Raw genomic sequence first — 14,430 nt, forward strand, 5'->3', positions numbered from 1 at the left:
TTTTGCACCAGTCTCGCAAAAAATGACTCTGTCGGAGGCGGGGTTTCAGCAAGTGGGGGGAACCGTCACCTTGTGACGCGCTTTCCTCCAACCGCAATCCCCGCCACGCCTCTCAGACCACGCCTCCATGAGCCGGAGGGAACCCGGCCGCTAAGGAAAGCGGTCTGTGGGCGTGGCCTGCGCCTGGCGGCAAGCATCCCCGGGGACCAATCATGCGGGGAGGTGTGCTCCATAGCCGCCCAGTTGCCGGGGGCACAGCCAATGAGGGGCTCCTAGGTGGGCGGGCCGTGCGCGAGTGGGCGGATGGGCGGTGCAGGGGTTCCGTGTGGAAAGGAGTGCGAGGGGGTTCGGGTGCAAAGTTTAGTTTCAAACCGTCTGCAAAGAGCGGCTGTGCTGCCGCTGCCTGGCACTCGGCTCTGGCGCGGAAGGCGGCAGGGAGACATCCGAAGCCGGGCACGGAGGAGCCGGATCCCTCGCACCGCCGCGGCGGATCGGCTGGCCCCGCTCTCGCTTCCTTCGCCGCCAGTGCCGAACGCCCCTCGCCGGGATGGGCGTGGAGGCGCCGGGAGAGCCGCCGGCCGCGGGCCGCCGCCGCCGCGAGTGCCGGCGGGTGCGGCTGCTGTGCATGTTGGCGCTGACCTTCCTGTTCTTCGTGCTGGAGGTGGTGGTGAGCCGCCTGACGGCCTCTCTGGCCATGCTCTCCGACTCCTTCCACATGCTGTCGGACGTGATGGCGCTGGTGGTGGCGCTGGTGGCCGTGCGCTTCGCTCAGCGCACCCGCGCCACCAAGAAGAACACCTTCGGCTGGGTGCGGGCCGAGGTGATGGGCGCGCTGGTCAACGCCGTCTTCCTTACCGCCCTCTGCTTCACCATCCTGCTGGAGGCCATCGAGCGCTTCACCGAGCCCCACGAGATCCAGCAGCCCATGGTGGTCATCGTCGTCGGGGTGGCCGGGCTGCTGGTCAACCTCCTGGGGCTCTGCCTCTTCCACCAGCACGGCGGCGGCCACGGGCACTCGCACGGGGGAGGAAGCAGCCGCCGGGGCAAGGGGGAGCGGCCGGCCGGAGACCTGCTCAAGGAGGAGGAGACCAACACGCTGGTGGAGAACTGCAGCAGCTCCAATGGGCTCAGCCTGGAGAAGCTAGGTGAGCTCGGGGGGGCGGGGTGGGGGACCGGGATCCAGCCTTTCAGCCCAGGCTGGCCTTTCCAAGGAAGAGATGCGGGCGCTGAAGGCCAGCTGGGAGCGCTCCTTTCTGAGGTTCGGTGGGAGTTGGGAGGTTGGAAGGGGTTCATTGTGGGTATTGCCCGTTGAGGGAAATATGCTGGTGTCCCGCACTTCATGATCTCGGCCCCATGCTAGAGAGTCAAAAAGAGTCCAGTAGCACCTTTAAGACTAACCAATTTTATTGTAGCATAAGCTTTCGAGAATCAAGTTCTCTTCGTCAGATGCATGTTACAGAAAGAGAACTTGGTTCTCGAAAGCTTATGCTACAATAAAATTGGTTAGTCTTAAACGTGCTACTGGACTCTTTTTGATTTTGCTACCACAGACTAACACGGCTAACTCCTCTGCATGCTAGAGAGTGGATTTATTTACCTAGCACGGGTTTGTCCCACCCTGTCTTTAAGGAGCAAAGAGCCCAGTATGTTGTTCCTCCTTGCTGCCTCACCTTCAAGACAGCCTTGTGAAGTAGGCTTGGCTGAGAGTTCAGGGTCGCCCAGAGAACTTTGGGGTGGAATGGGGATTTGAACCCGGGTCTCAGCCTGACACTCTAACCTACCAATATACCCCATAAATAGAAGCAGTGAGGGAATTCTAGAAGTCACATTCTCCTCTTGCTGTGCTGTTGGTTCTTGAGAATTACTTGGTACTGGACAGATTCTGTTGATCAAATTTTATGGAATCATTGACCTGGAATTTTTCTAGGCTGCCAATTACTTTATTTTTTCACAATCCATCTTGAGAATGTGGCTGCCTTGTTTTTGTGTTCTAGTACATTCTTCAAAATCTCTCTGGGGAATTGCCACTCCATCCGTTAGTATGATGTGTTTTTCATTACACTGTCTTGTTTGTATATTTCCCTATGAACCAAGCATTATTACAAGAGTTCCTTCTCCAGGTTTTGAAGAAAAGAAGGCTGTCATAGTGTGCTGGTTGTCCTGTGTTCCAGACAGCACTGGCGTTCTTCAGAAGTGTATTGGGGTTCTCTGATGACAAGAACAGTCATCTTTCCCTGGAAAAACAACTTGCCCGCTGCTACTCATTCTTCTCCCCCTCCTCTTCATAACACACCACTGTAGGGTTATTAGATGTGCTGTAGGTCACATTTCCAGTTCAAGTGAGGCAACCAACATGCCCAGCAGGCCTGGCCAGTACTCAGTGAGCTGGCTGTATGTTCTGAATCATGCAGGAGAATCTGTGGGGAGGCTTGTGGCAGATGCTGTGAAGAGGGTGGCCTTAGTCTGAAGGCTGTTGCTGCTGCACTTTTCTGTACATTATCAGTGGCAGCAAGTTCTGCTGAAGGTTTCTGATGATGAGGCATTGATCTCTGTAAGGGAAATCTTCATCAGTGCACTTTCCTTAGTAGAGCTTTCTCTAGGAAGTTATAGGTTCTTAGCCAGATAGGTAATTTCAGTCTTTATGGACACAATAGGAACACTTCTGTGTAACTCAATAAAGCTACTAATAGCACCTGCAGCTTTTCTGTTTGGAAACGCCTTTCAGCCGCCTTTGCTTTCTGAACATAATGAATCATTTGACGTTCCTGCTTTACTTTCAAAGTCTTCATATAACATTGGTTCTTTTTGCTTGAAGCACTTTCTTTGTTAGCGTGACTTCAAGTGGAACCAAGTTATAATGGAAGCTGTAGATGAGAAAACTGTCTCAGAATTGCATCTTGGATAGAGCGCACTGTGGAACGGCCAGTTTGGCTTCCCTTTTATCTTTTGAACACGTGCACTACTGTCATTTCCATTGAATTGATTAGATTACCTACTTCTGTAGACTTTAAAATATTGGGGAGCCATTTGTACACCACTATACTTGGGTAACTTTATATCAACATAAGTTGGATGATATAAATGTTGAGATTTTGCTGCTGAGATTGCTTCATTCTGTTTCTGTGTCCTTGCTTGACTACATTGTCATTAGAGCTCTTATCAGTAGGTGTTGGTGATGTTTTCATAAAGGGCAAAGTTACTTATGCAACCACCTAGATTTCAGGCCACTGCTACATAACATAATTGGCACTTTGAGAACTTGGATGAAGAACTTGCTGTCCACTATAGAAATCGGTGGACATCCATAGCAATATTCTATATTTTAACTTTAAATAGGGAATAAGAGTTATAGGATAAAGTTTGGGTTGAGATGAAGTCCTGTTATGGCAGCAACTGGAATTCTAGTCACCAGTCTGCTCTATGGCAGAGTCACATGTAGAAAGGATGCCAGATGGTGAACTAATTCTTCTTCCTCAATCTGACAGCACACACCAGTGCCAGAGAGCCTCTAGTTCCTTCTTGCACTGTTTGATTTCTGTGTTGGCAACTGGCTAACAAAGTGTTGCTTCTTCAGAGTCATGTTTAGCCTTGGGGCTTCCACTTGCTAATCTATGCAGTAAAATAATAGCTGCTGCCACCAGCCTAGGGGGGCTATATTTCCCTTTTTGCTAAAAGTATTTAGGCCTTGGCTGCAGGTTTTCAACACGTTTTCTCAAAGAACTCTCAAATAGCTTGAACGTGCAGGCCTGGCCAGACACAACCAAAACGAAGAACAGATTCTAGATTACTCTAAACACATGTTTCTGATAAAAATTCATGCTTCCCAAGCTTAAGTAAGAATCCATCCCTAATGTTTCGATACATAATGTTATCAAAAAGCATCCCCAAATGCATTACACTATCATTTGAAATGTTTTTTAAAATATTCACATTTTATTACTTAACCTTGATTACTTTAATTTCCATTCTGCAGAGTATAAAGGAAGCACAGGTTGCTGGCCTGGCAGTAGTTGGTACTGATAATTATTAGGCCTGGTTGCTGCCAGCAGCGTAGTTACCCAGGCCCTCGTAGACTACCCAGCAATTTCTTAGTGTAAAACAGAGGCTCCTAGGGAATCTGCAGTGGCTCTCAAGACCTGAAAGCTTTGCTTTCAAATGTGTTTGTATTAAGTGCCCAAATACATCTTAAGTATGTGGCTGTCAAAATCCTTCTGCTACTTTTTAAAAATAAAAAACAAAAGTTCTTTAAAAATAAAAATATAAGCTTAGCTTTTATCGTCTTTACTGAAGGGTTATAGACTTTGAGGATGCTACCACTAAGACTTGTTAAATTCATTATATAGGTGGAGTTTAACTTGGTGAAACAAGTGTGGGAGTCATGATTGTTTCAAGTTCTACCGGTTATATTGGTAAAACTACTGGGCAAGTAGAATTTTCCTCACTGTGAATACAATAAAATGTCCCCAATTCTCTTTGTAGTTTACAGAAGTCTGTCTTGATGCCGGAAAGAAAATTCCTTTTTGTACAGTATTTTGATGCAAGAATGATTTCTCATTTCAAAAATTTAGCTGGCTGTTTCCAAAAACCCTCAATATGTAGAGGGGTCATACTTCTTCTGGATCAAAATCGGTAGCACACTTGTAAAGGTGTGTGTGACACATGCATATTTAATAAAATGCAGTGATGGAATACCATCTGACTCAAGTTAATACTAGTATAGTAGAGATTGTGGTAATTGCACTTAACTTCATATAATGCTAAGGCTCCTGTCACACTTTTCAAAAACGTCCATGCTGCTTCTTTGCTGTGTCGTCAAGGAGTGTGCACGTTTGCTTTTGCTATGATCTATACAGGAACATATTTTGATAGTTACTTGTGCAAGTAAAACTGTCCTTTAAACCTATTCAAAATGTCCCAGGTGTTTCTCTACCTTAAAAGACACACAAGCTGGATATACCCCTTTTCCTCATCTGTAGTTATAACTATCATTGCATTATTTATCTCATTAAAATACTGAAAAGAATTCCCGCCATTGAGAGCTAGTATAGCGTAATAATTAAGACTAGCTGTGGACCAGGAAGTTCCAAGCTCAAATTTTCCTCTGTTACAAACAAACTGGATGACTTTTGGTAAATCACTCTTTCAGCCTCACCATCCACAATACAGAGATCATAATGATCTACTGTACTGCACAGGCTTATTGGAAATAATGCCGAGAATGTTCAAACATTGTGATACATTGTTCATTACAAGTATCACAGGAACCACAAAGTGGGTTGTGAGCTGAACCTAAGGTAAGACATGCGAGTAGCAGCTCAACAGCTGCTGTGTGTTGCCTTTTTAGATTTATTTTTCCAGAAGTAAGATTGGGGAGGAGTGGACAATTGCATCCAATATTATAGATTAGTATTAGATGGGCAATAGGGAGTTAAAGGTTACAGATTACTGGCATAAAATACAAAGTGTTGCTACTATAGATGTTAAGTATTGCTACTTTCCCTACCTTAGCTTTTGGGAGTTAGATGTAAGAAATAATTATTCTGTGATGTATGTGTAGTTTATATGCTAGTGATTCCTTAGTTCTGTGAAGGGCATTGCTTCCCCTAACTTGACCTGCCTCAAATGTTGATTTTGTCCAAATATTCCTATCAGTGTGCTGGTCTACTTGAAAGGCTGACAGGAAATTAGGAGAACTATAATAATATTACTCGTCTCATTACAGGTGATATGGCGAAAGAGAGTCAAGTGGAACTTCACCCAAACGGGAACGTTAGTCATCGCTCTCTTGATATGGATGTTGAAATGGACCATAGTGCCCAGCTCAACATGCGTGGAGTATTTTTGCATGTTCTTGGAGATGCCTTGGGATCTGTTATTGTTGTGGTGAACGCCTTAGTATTTTATGCTTACTGGAGTCCCTGCCCCGAGGATGGGCTTTGTGTTAACCCATGTATCCATGACCATTGCACAGAAAACTTTACTCAGTTTTCTGGCGAGATGAATGTGAATGCAACTGATTTAGAGAGAATTCATGAAGCTGGGCCCTGCTGGGTTCTATATTTGGATCCCTCCCTGTGTCTGATAATGGTTTGCATCCTGCTTTACACAACATATCCACTGCTTAAAGAATCAGCCCTTATCCTTTTGCAAACTGTTCCCAAGCAAATTGATATTCGTTCTTTAAATGAGAAACTCCGTAAACTTGATGGAGTTGAAGCTGTGCATGAACTTCACGTTTGGCAACTGGCTGGAAGCAGAATTATCGGCACTGCTCATATAAAATGTCAGGATCCAGAATCGTACATGAAAGTGGCGAAGCAAATTAAGGAGATCTTTCACGATGAAGGGATACATGCAACAACTGTTCAGCCTGAATTTCCCATTGTCGGCTCTGAAGTGGGTGTAGGCAAATGTGAACTTCCCTGCAGAACCCAATGTGCTTTGAAGCAGTGTTGTGGGGCTATAGAAAAATCTGCTCAAAAGAAGACAGAAAAATCTCCTACTATAAGTATTTCTTGCTCTGAAATAGTAATTGACTCGCCGCACCACAAAACCCGGAGGACTAAATCTGAGTGTATACCTTCTGTAAAGTTAGAGGCTGAGCCTGACCCTAACAAACAATTTGAATCATCTTTATAGCTTACAAAATTGTCGTGAGTGAAATCTGGATTCAACCACAGGTTGATTGTGAGAAGTGAGACTGTCATTGAAAAGACAAGTTGCAAAGTAATGTAATTGCTGAAGTCCCTGTTCTTGTCACAATGCTTAAATCTAGGCTGGCTGTTTGGAAGAATGTCATGGTGCCATCCTGACATAATGTGTTCATGTTCACTTTTAGACTGGCACAAAAATTCACCAATGCTGCAATGACTCTGGAGAACCATTCTCAACACTTCAGCCAAGATGCATTTTGTTGAGTTAACATTAAAATGCGTGTGCACACCCCAGTCCTAAAAAGTGGAATTTGTATTGGGCTTCTTGTTGAGGTTGGACCTGTGGACCTACGCATTCACCCCAATGGAAGGTGCCCTGGGTGAAAGTTTGGATGTTAGTGGAACAGGTCCAATCCATAATTTTTGTGTGTATATTTTACAGACCTTAAGGAGAGAAACCAAAGGCAAAAACTATATAACTTTTTTAAAAAGTAGAACATGTGGGGAAATCTTAGACCTTCGTTCATTAAATGAAAAAGTGAACATTATCCCAAGCAGGCCTACTGCACTGCGTTAGTTGTAGTGTCTTAAAAGCATATCCAGTGCTTGTTGACAAAATCTCTTTTCTATACCGAGCCAGTAGAAGTAACAAAGCTGGCACAACTGAAAATTATATATATATTTTTTTTTTCTGTTGTGTTTATTTTGAGTACCCCTGAAACGTAAGGTTAACTATTCAGACTGCATTTGAATATATCCTTTTAGAGGCTTGGCCATTGCTTCCCCTTCCCCCTTCTCATTGCTGTGTTTTATTTAAAAAAAAACTTCATTAGATTGTGTAGGTTTTAGAATTTAATAGAACTTTCTAAACTCAAAGGGAGATCCAGAGCTGGTCTCTGTTTTAGTAGTGTCACCCGAGGTTTGCTGAAGTGGAAGGGGTTTGTCTGTTATGGGCTGGTTTTACATCTGGTTTTCTGGGTTTTGAAGAATAATTCTTATTAAAAAGCCTCAGAAAGAAATTTAGAAGATAAAACTAAGGAGTGCATATTAAACACTAATATATTTTTCAAATTATCCTATTTTGTCCATTAAACTAAAGTTAATATGCCACTGAAATACTTCATTATAACAAAATACAGGGTAGATACCTCTGAAGAAACAGTTGTATGTGCTATTGATTTTTACCCACAGCAGTTTATATGTAGTGAAGGCCTGCGGCGAAGAACTATATCCCAGTTCAGTCTTAACACCCTTCTGACCTAATGCTCTTCGGCAAATCAGAGAAATGGCTTTTGCCAGTCATTTTTTATTTGAGCAAGCGGGTTGAGTACAATCCACAGACCTCTTAAAGTAAAACCATTTCTGTCCTGTTGAATATATACAGCGCTGAGTGTAAGGATATCATCTAAAATATTCCTGGATCACACAGCCATCCATTCTCCCTCACCTTACTTTTCCATTCTATTAAAAACAAGGATAATTCCTCCCTCACAGAAATGGTGGTAATGTTAGTTTTTAAAGCATTTTGAGTTCTTAGTGAAAGGCATTGTAGAATTGGCAAATTTTTTCTCTATTCACTTATTTGAATGGTGGTTCTGTGAACAATCACTATAGTACCAGTGCTGCAAAGTGAATACATTTTGGCCCTTACTCTTATTTGCTACAGTACTTTTAAAAATTCTGCAGTGTATAGGTACAGGCTTTATTGCATATATGATACATGATTTGGTGGTAAAAATGTTGTTTTGTTTGCTTAGTTATAAAGAACCTCATTAATTTGCACTGTTGATTAGCATTTTTTAAGTGGTAGTCTCCATCCCCTGCTGCTCAGTAGAGTTGAAATCAAGCTTTACTGGGTCGGGGGCCGGGGGGGGGGGAGCTATGCCACAACACTGGAAAGTGTTAAAGACTGTACTTGTAAAAACAATCAAGTACACTTAGCAATGCCTTCTGTGTTCCTTTGGTTGTACGTGCCACCTGTCAGTTAATCTCTCTTTGTGTCTCACTCATTACTTCAAGTATGCAATAACCATTTTGCCTGTTTCTCATGGAACTGGGTGCATGCCACACAGTGGTACTGAAAGTCATCTAGTGCTGACCATGGCTACAGTGGCATAGTTGTTTCACTGTAAATATTGTTTGATTGGCAGACAAAGCCACAATAATGTAAACTTTAGGTCTCACAGCTAAAGCTCCTAATCTTTTCTGTGTTACAAGAATTGGCTAGCTTGTTTCCCACAGTCTCGGAATCAAGTATAAGTTCCAGATCAAGATACTTATGTTTTAACTCTGACTTTGGTGTCGTGACGTGAGCCTAACTCTTGATCTTTGCTAGATGATGTATTTTTTGGTAATAACAAGTAGCTTTTTTTCTTTAAAAAAGCCCTGCTGCATCTCTCCAAAGCACAAACTTTGACTCTTGTATATTAAGGGAGGAAAGCAACTAAAGCTATACTAGGTGCAATTCTGATTTTTTTTACAAAAAGAATTATGCAACAGCTTGTTTAGTTCTTTTTTGCTTTTGCAAGTAAGATTTTTGGAAACATCACTAACGTAATTTTGTACAGTCTTTGAAACAAAATTGAACTCTTTAAACAATTCCAACTATGGGAGGCATCCGTTGTACTTGATTATATGTGAGGCAATTGGAACACCTTCTTGCAAACTACTCTGTAAGTTCATACTTTCTCCGGAATTCTGGGGTAATGAACATTCTGTGCTCAATAATGCATTTGTAGTGAACCATTGGAATGTACAAGGTAACTATGCACATTTATTTCACTGCATGTTCACAGTAAAATGCCAGTGTGTCTATCTGAGATGTGTTGCAGTGAATGCATAGCCAAATGTATGTATTCTCCTTAGACACTACATGTTTCAGTGTGAAAGCAGACTATAGAGCACATGTTTATATTCGCTAGTTACTTATGAAGTAGTTTCAAAGGACTGGCTACTTCTTGCATTACTAAGTGTTTGCAGATGAGACCTTTGCAAAATGGAATGTTTAAAAGTGGTATCTATATTTTGCTGAATGTATTAATCATTTACAATTCTGAAAGTAAGCAGTGCTCAAGATTTCCCCTTGTTTATGCTATAAGGTCTATTTTTTCTTGCTATATGCAAATGAAATTCTGGTTCAGTTGTTCTTAAGATCAAGCCATTGGTGACAGAGTAGGCATGGACTCCACTGGGTTAATGGGAATCTGTTTCTGAATAGAATGCACTTTGACTTCTCATTTGCGGGGAGGGAACTACCTTCACACTGCAGCTCTCCTCCCCCATTCCCCTGTGGTGTTTAAGTTTCTTGTGAACAAAGTATTAATATTTAAGGTATTAACTACAATATTTAACTATACTGCTTTAATTTCATAACAGCATCAGTGTAGCCTTCTGGGACTCTGGCTTTTATGTTTACAGAACAATAATTAAATATTACAATAAATGTTTTATTTTTTGTTCTTACTCGCACCGTCACTTCATCTCTTGGTGGACTGGAAGGTACTAATGCTTTGTGTGCCTGAGATAAGAACATTCTTGAAATTTTTTTTGTAAGCCAAATACAGCCTTACTTTATAACAAGAGCTTTGATTCCTCTGTGTGATTTTTGGTTTGTGTCATTAAACTGCCTGTGTGATGAACACTTCCATGTCTTATAAATTTGTGAGCCTTGGTTTTTTACCTCTTGCTGTATGTGTATTTAAGTGTTCTTGAACTGTAGTTTCTAAACCCATATGCCTTGTGGTAGCTAGAGAGGCATGTCCTCTTGCATTATATGGGTTCTGTTTGAAACAACTTTTGGGAAGACATAATCGGCATGTCTGTGTCTGGCTACATCTTATCAGTGATGACGGGATTCTGTTAAACTAGTGATGCTGCTGTGTTTCTTTGCATAAACTCAAGACTGAGAATGAAATAAATATGGCTATATAAAATATGAAACTTGGGATACCTTTTTTCCCTCCTTTAATGACCCCCTCACTTGGCAAAAAAGTTCTTGAGCACTTAGACATTCAGGTAGTTGGAAGCTCAGGAAAGTGTAATTAGTTCACAAGGAGAATAATGTAGGATAAGTTTTGAGCAATTGAGAATTTTCTGCGCTGCCTCCCCAGTCCAGGTAGAAAGCTACACATCTGGAAGCAACTGCATGCACAGTTCATGACCTGCTTGCCTAGTGTTGTGGGTACAAGAAAGTAGCAGAAGTTTGATTGTGTTCTCTCCTGGCCTGAACAACTGGTCAGCCTCACCAGTGATAGACTGTGCTATCCATCTTGCTCTGTGCGCATAAAGAGGGGTTGAAGCTCAGTGGAAGAGCAGCTGCTTTGCTAACATCTCCAGTTAGAAGATGGGGCTAGATAAAGCAATGGCCTAACTAGGTGAAATATATAACTTGATCAGGACAAATGTTTGTAAGTCCTTAAAAGGTTAAGAGATTGATAACTACAGAAGTGAAGTAACTTGCGCAAATATTTATGAGATCAAGCCTTGTACTGATGTTGCAAGTAAAGTTTTCTTACAATTTACTCAGCTTAAGGGAAAAGCAAAATCTTGCATTTTGCTGCAAAACTTCTTATGGCTCATGAAAAAGATCAAGTTGCTCAAAGGGCATGTGAAAGGGAAGTTGTTTCAGCTCAATTTTGCTGTATTAAAAAAAAATGAATATTCTAGTAAATCAGAAGCAAAAATGCAACAGCTCTTTTGACACACTGTTGCCTCCACAAAAGAGTAAAGAATGACCTACATAATAGGCTGGAAGAGAGAATAATCAAAATATGCAATCTGGGCCAAGGTGACTTGTCATTCCCCTAACTCTGTGTTATTACTGTAATGGTGATTCAAGATGGCTGACATCGTGCTTAGGCTTACATTAAGTCAGTATTGTGTAGTGGTCACATTACTAAGAATGTAACTATTTTGCCGAAAATGGTAGGATAATTCTTCCTTGTTACTCAAGTGCTTCTTTAACTTCAAGGCTACATACTAGAAGTAGAAAATGAGATCTTACAAATATGCTCTACCCTGACCTTGTGCAGCATGTTCATCTGCATATAGTTGGTTGACAAAGGACTTGACTTGATCCTGCCTTGAAGTGCAGTGACATGTTTCAATTAATTCTTTATGCTGCCTGCTTTTGTATAGAATTAAGCACTTGCAGATAAGCAGCTGCTCAGGCAGCCTATATTGCACACTCCTGTCTAAATGTAGATGCATACATTGATGTTAACTGGGGCAGTTTTGAATATATGCTGAAGTAGAATGATAGAGGTTTTTATAGCACAGAACAAAAAAGTCTTGTGACACCTTAAAGACTGAATGGATTTATTGTGCCATAAGCTTTTATGGACTTCTTGTAGTCTGCTTCATCAAATGCATGAAGTATGTATATGTTTGGCAGATATATGTGTCTGGATATAGAAAAAAGTATGAACAGTGAGGTCACCAAGCAATGAAATACAAGGAGTACAGCCTGATTTCTTGTATTTTGCCTATGACCTGACAGTTCATGACTCTTTCTCCTCATGTGTATGAATGTGTTTTGGTCCTTTCTGAGGATGCGCTATATGTCGCAGGGATCCCTAACCTTTGTAAGCTTGCAGGCACCTTTGGAATTCTGACACAGGATAGTGGGTGAAATCATCAAATGGCTGCCACAGGAGGTGGGGCCAACCCCACATTTCAAGGAGTGAGGTTATGCATAACTAATAGTAACTTAAACACTAGGCAGAAGTTCTGTTTAACAGGATGCCTTTTAAAATTAACCTATTATTTTAAAATATTTTCTTGCATATACGCAGCTTACCTTCAGTCATGCAGTGAAGATCCTTGCGCTGTGGGGGCAACTGCTCCTGAAGCAACATTTTTAACTATCTGCATAGCCGACCAGAAACCCTGCTGGGCAAAAGTTCCACAGGGCCAAGCCCATTTTCCTAAACACAAACGATGGGTGTAGGGAAAGGAGTTGACAGGTGCCATGGTGTCCTTGGACACCACATTGAGGACCCCTGATGTATCTGATGAAATGGGCTCTAGCCTATGCAGTTCATGCCTTAATTGACAGTTTTTAAGAGTCTGAAAGCCTCTTTTTTCCCCTCCTGTAATTGGCTAACGGGGCTACCACTGTGGATTTTGCCGTACTTTTTCCTGTTTAAAGTATTGTAGGTTCTACTGTAAGCAATACCGTTTTGGGAAAAAGAGGATACTGTGATAATTTGTGTGCAGAACAATTAAACAATCTCATACATTAGTACTCCAGTGGGGCTAGTACTGAAACTTTGTTCCTTGATAACAGGATAAAAGAGGATAAAAGAGTTGAAAGTGAGGGCAGTTGCCAAAGGATGTATTTTTCTATATCGAAGATGGATATAGAAAAATATACAATGTAACACAAATATTGTCAAATGCACAGAAAAGACTCCTCAACTCATCCCATTAGTCATCAAAAACTCAAACATATATGCTTAGAAATTAATGAAACCTTCTGAAAGTCAGAACAAAGAGTATAATATCCTCATGAGAATAGTAGAAAGTAAAAGGGAACCATTGCCTGCCAAAGATCTTCTCAGAATGTTTTTCCCATCCCAAAAGTGTACAAGAAAAGTTTGCTCATAATATAAAATAGCATGTAAGCTTTTGAGTTCTCTAGAACTCTTCAGCAGGCTGGGTTTTAGAGGGGGAAAGGTGTAAGGCTTCAAGATCAGGGTCTGAAAAACCTCCCCACCCCCATTTTATATCCAGCTTGATGAAAGACTTGGAACCGAAGACTTGTACAATAGTTTGGGTTGGTTCTAATAAAAGGTATTACATAGATTTTGTTTTTGAATTATTCTTTGGACTGGCTCCCAATAGTTACATTAACATTGGGTTTCAAATTCTCTGTATCCAAACATCTGTAACAAGGATTCTCTTGTTTCCCAAACCCGGCAACTAAATCCTTGCTGAAACTAGGAGCCAGATTGTGAGATAACTCTGTTCCTTCTTTACTGACCTTAGATAACCAGGAAGGATCACCTTTGGTTAATAATTAACTGAGTACCTGATAATTCTGCATGTAGCTTGATGCACATGCCATTGAAAATGAAAGAAAGTTCAACTATCAGGCTTTGACCTCCAGTATAATGTATTTTATAATATTCTCAGACCTGCATCACTTGGCGATCTAAGCCTATGGATGTGTAATTCTACAGGGATTCAGATAACCGTATCTTGTCCTCATGTTTTTTGGTCCAATCCCTATCCCAATAACACTACCTGTATTGTAAACAGAAAGCCACATAGTTAGCAAACAGTTGTTTACAAACTTAACTTTCTGTAAAGGATGAAGATATGCAAAATCTGTAGGATAAACTGCACCACAGTTTAAGGATATCAATTTGGAACATATCCAAAGGAGGGCTACAGAGATGGTGAAGGGTCTAGAAACCAAATCCTATGAGGTTGAAGAAGTTGGGTATGTTTAGCCTGGAGAGGAGATGACTGACAGGTGATAGGATAGCTATCTTCAAATGTTTGAAGATCTGTCACAGAGTATGGAGCAGAGTTGTTTTCTCCAGAGGGCTGGACCAGAACCAGTGGGTAAAAATTAAGAGTTTTCAGCTGAACATTAGGAAGAACTTCCGGATGTTTAGAACAGTTATTCAATGGAACAGGTTTCCTTAGGATGTGGTGGGCTCTCTCTTAGAAGTTTTAAAGCAGAGGTTAGATGGCCTTCTGTCAGCAGTGCTGATTCCGTGACTCAGTATGCACTTAGGCAGATCGTGAGAGGGAGGGAAGGAGAGATGAG

At 41.7% G+C, this 14,430-nt stretch overlaps 1 protein-coding gene across 1 annotated transcript; it reads left to right on the plus strand.

Annotated features, from left to right (window-relative positions):
- Positions 1-372: 372 nt before the first annotated feature.
- Positions 373-10,592, plus strand: SLC30A1 (solute carrier family 30 member 1). Its single transcript, XM_054985418.1, has 2 exons — positions 373-1,145; positions 5,723-10,592. The coding sequence occupies exons 1-2, from the start codon at positions 548-550 to the stop codon at positions 6,637-6,639; spliced, it is 1,515 nt and encodes a 504-aa protein (XP_054841393.1). The 5' UTR covers positions 373-547; the 3' UTR covers positions 6,640-10,592.
- Positions 10,593-14,430: the final 3,838 nt, after the last annotated feature.

Source organism: Eublepharis macularius, chromosome 1 (genome assembly GCF_028583425.1).
Source record: "Eublepharis macularius isolate TG4126 chromosome 1, MPM_Emac_v1.0, whole genome shotgun sequence".
Lineage (NCBI taxonomy): Eukaryota > Metazoa > Chordata > Lepidosauria > Squamata > Eublepharidae > Eublepharis > Eublepharis macularius.